The 2,394-nt window shown below is 36.6% G+C and overlaps 1 gene segment (V, D, J or C); it reads left to right on the top strand.

The window, feature by feature from the left end:
• The first annotated feature begins 2,005 nt into the window (after positions 1-2,005).
• The window catches only part of LOC108166514 (Ig heavy chain V region 6.96-like), a 5,758-nt gene continuing 5,369 nt past the window's right edge, over positions 2,006-2,394 (top strand). Inside the window, 3 exon segments of the V gene segment in view lie at positions 2,006-2,054; positions 2,144-2,301; positions 2,365-2,366. Coding sequence covers positions 2,006-2,054; positions 2,144-2,301; positions 2,365-2,366 — 209 coding nt within the window.

Here is a 2,394-nt window from a genome sequence, read left to right as displayed (position 1 = left end):
AATAAGATTTTCTCCCAGATGTTTACTGTAAAACATAAAGGAATGTATATGATGGTAACAAGACTAACCAAAACATTTACTTTACGGAGATTCAGAAAATCCCTTAAAACGTTGACAGCTGTTCCTCACAAAGTCAGTTCTACATGACTTAAGAAAAGTCTGTCAGGCAGTTTTTACATACTGAAATATGTTGCTACTAGTTAAAGCATTGATTTCAATTGATGTTTGGTTCTACTGTTTGAGGAGGAGTCAATGCAAAATTTCAGTCACTTTTAATACTTACACAGAGCAGTGATCACAGCTCACATGATGGACTGCAGGAAAGGGCTGGTGTTTTTATCCCTCTGTTTGGCTTGTAAATACAGTTTTCTTCAATATCATAAACTGTTGAGACATTTTACATTCAAGCTTGATGTTTTGCTAAATGCATTTTTATTTTTAACTTGACAGGTGTTGTTGGTCAGACACTGACTCAATCTGAGTCGGTGCTAAAGAGGCCAGGCGAAAACCACAAACTGACCTGTACAGGATCTGGATACACGTTCAGTAGATACAGCATGGACTGGGTCCGACAGGCTCAAGGAAAAGGACTGGAGTGGGTTGCTTATATCAGTTATAATAGTGAACTAATATTGTACTCTCAGTCAGTTCAAGGCCGATTCACCATATCCAGGGACGACAACAGACAGCAGGTGTATCTGCAGATGAACAGCCTGAAGACAGAAGATTCTGCTGTTTATTATTGTGCCAGACACACACTGTGAAGAGAACAGTGTGGAGAGCTGCACAAAATCCTCCATCTTTAGCCCAGAAAAAAGGAACATAGAAAAATACAAAATAAATTTACAAAGTCATAGTTTCAGTCATCATAGCAAGTTAATGAAACTTTGAGGCACCATAATAGTTTGAGGTTTGATTTGTATGGCAGTTCAGTGGGTAATGGTATTTAATTTCTCTCTCTTGTTGAGCATGGAACATTGATATACCCATTGTAAAAAAGTTTTTTTTTTTTAAATTGTATGTTTTGCTACCATTCATATAGTGTAGGAAAGAGCAAAGAAAACATTTAACCTTGTAAGTCTTTATTAATCTAAGTAGAAACCAAACAAGCAAACAGACGCACAGCGAATTTAAAAGTGACTTTAGGCATGTTTTACAGCTTGTATTTGTTTCTGTAAACAACATGCATGCACTCAAATTAGAATTTTATTTATTTATTTATTTATTTATTTATTTATGTACTTGTTTGTTTGTTTATTTTTCATTTAAAATTTTTGTCACAATTTTTCTCCCTGTTGTTGTCAGCCACCCTTGTGTACTGACCTCTCTGATGCAGGATCATCAGAGAGTGAAGCTTTCATGAAATGGATCAGACAAACTGAAGCAAAAGCGCATAAATATGGGAGTGGAGTTCCCATATTACTGCTCCCAGTGAAAGCCATCAATATTATTACTGATACCATTTACAGAGACATTGACAAGAACACCAGATAACAAATAAATGCAAATTTTACCACACAAGTTCAAGTTTATTAAATGCAGTGTAACGTATGCAAAAAGTAAATTTTTGGTCAAATAATCAAAACACACTTTAAAAATCCTGTTTTACTGCTCTGTGTGGATTTGAGTAGTGATAAAATTAAATAATCTGTAAAAGAGTATATTGTTTTTTTTATGATATTTTTATATCTAACTTAGAATAGACACAGGAATAACTACTGACACTTGTATTCTTAGCGTTCATATTAAATCACACATAATTTAATGTCTAATTGACACAGTGCAACACATTCTATCATAGAATCTATCATAGAATGTGATAGAATGTGATATCTAAACCAATGTTTAATCAATTTTGTGAGCTGTCAAAGGAAAACCTTAAATATCTGTCTTCTCTGCATAATTCACAGCGGCGTGGGGCGGAGTTAATGCAAAACTCGAATGCCTCTCTGCTTATTTATGACTGCAGGATAAATGACAGAAAAGAGTTAACACACAAGTCAGCATGATGAATTACAGGGCAGGGCTGCTTCTTTTAACTATCTACTGGACAGGTGAAGGTATTCACAGATTTTCACATGACAAGAATAAGATTTGTGTTACTGACAGGAATGTGTGCATGTTTTTTTTCCTGATTTGACAGGCCTCGATGGTCAGACTTTGACTCAATCTGAACCAGTGGTGAAGAGACCTGGAGAATCTCACAAGCTGACATGTACAGGCTCTGGGTATACTTTCAGTGACTATGACATGGACTGGATCAGACAGGCTCCAGGAAAAGGACTGGAGTGGATTGCATATGTGACGGCCCTGGGCCTTGTAGGCTGGTCTTGTTGTCCCTCTTTGTGCTCCTCCCATTTACAGGTGTGCCTGATCGGGTGATTGGAGTGCAGG

Source organism: Poecilia reticulata, linkage group LG8 (genome assembly GCF_000633615.1).
Source record: "Poecilia reticulata strain Guanapo linkage group LG8, Guppy_female_1.0+MT, whole genome shotgun sequence".
Lineage (NCBI taxonomy): Eukaryota > Metazoa > Chordata > Actinopteri > Cyprinodontiformes > Poeciliidae > Poecilia > Poecilia reticulata.
Note: the sequence above shows the minus strand (reverse complement) of the source record. Positions and strands in the feature narration are given on the sequence as shown.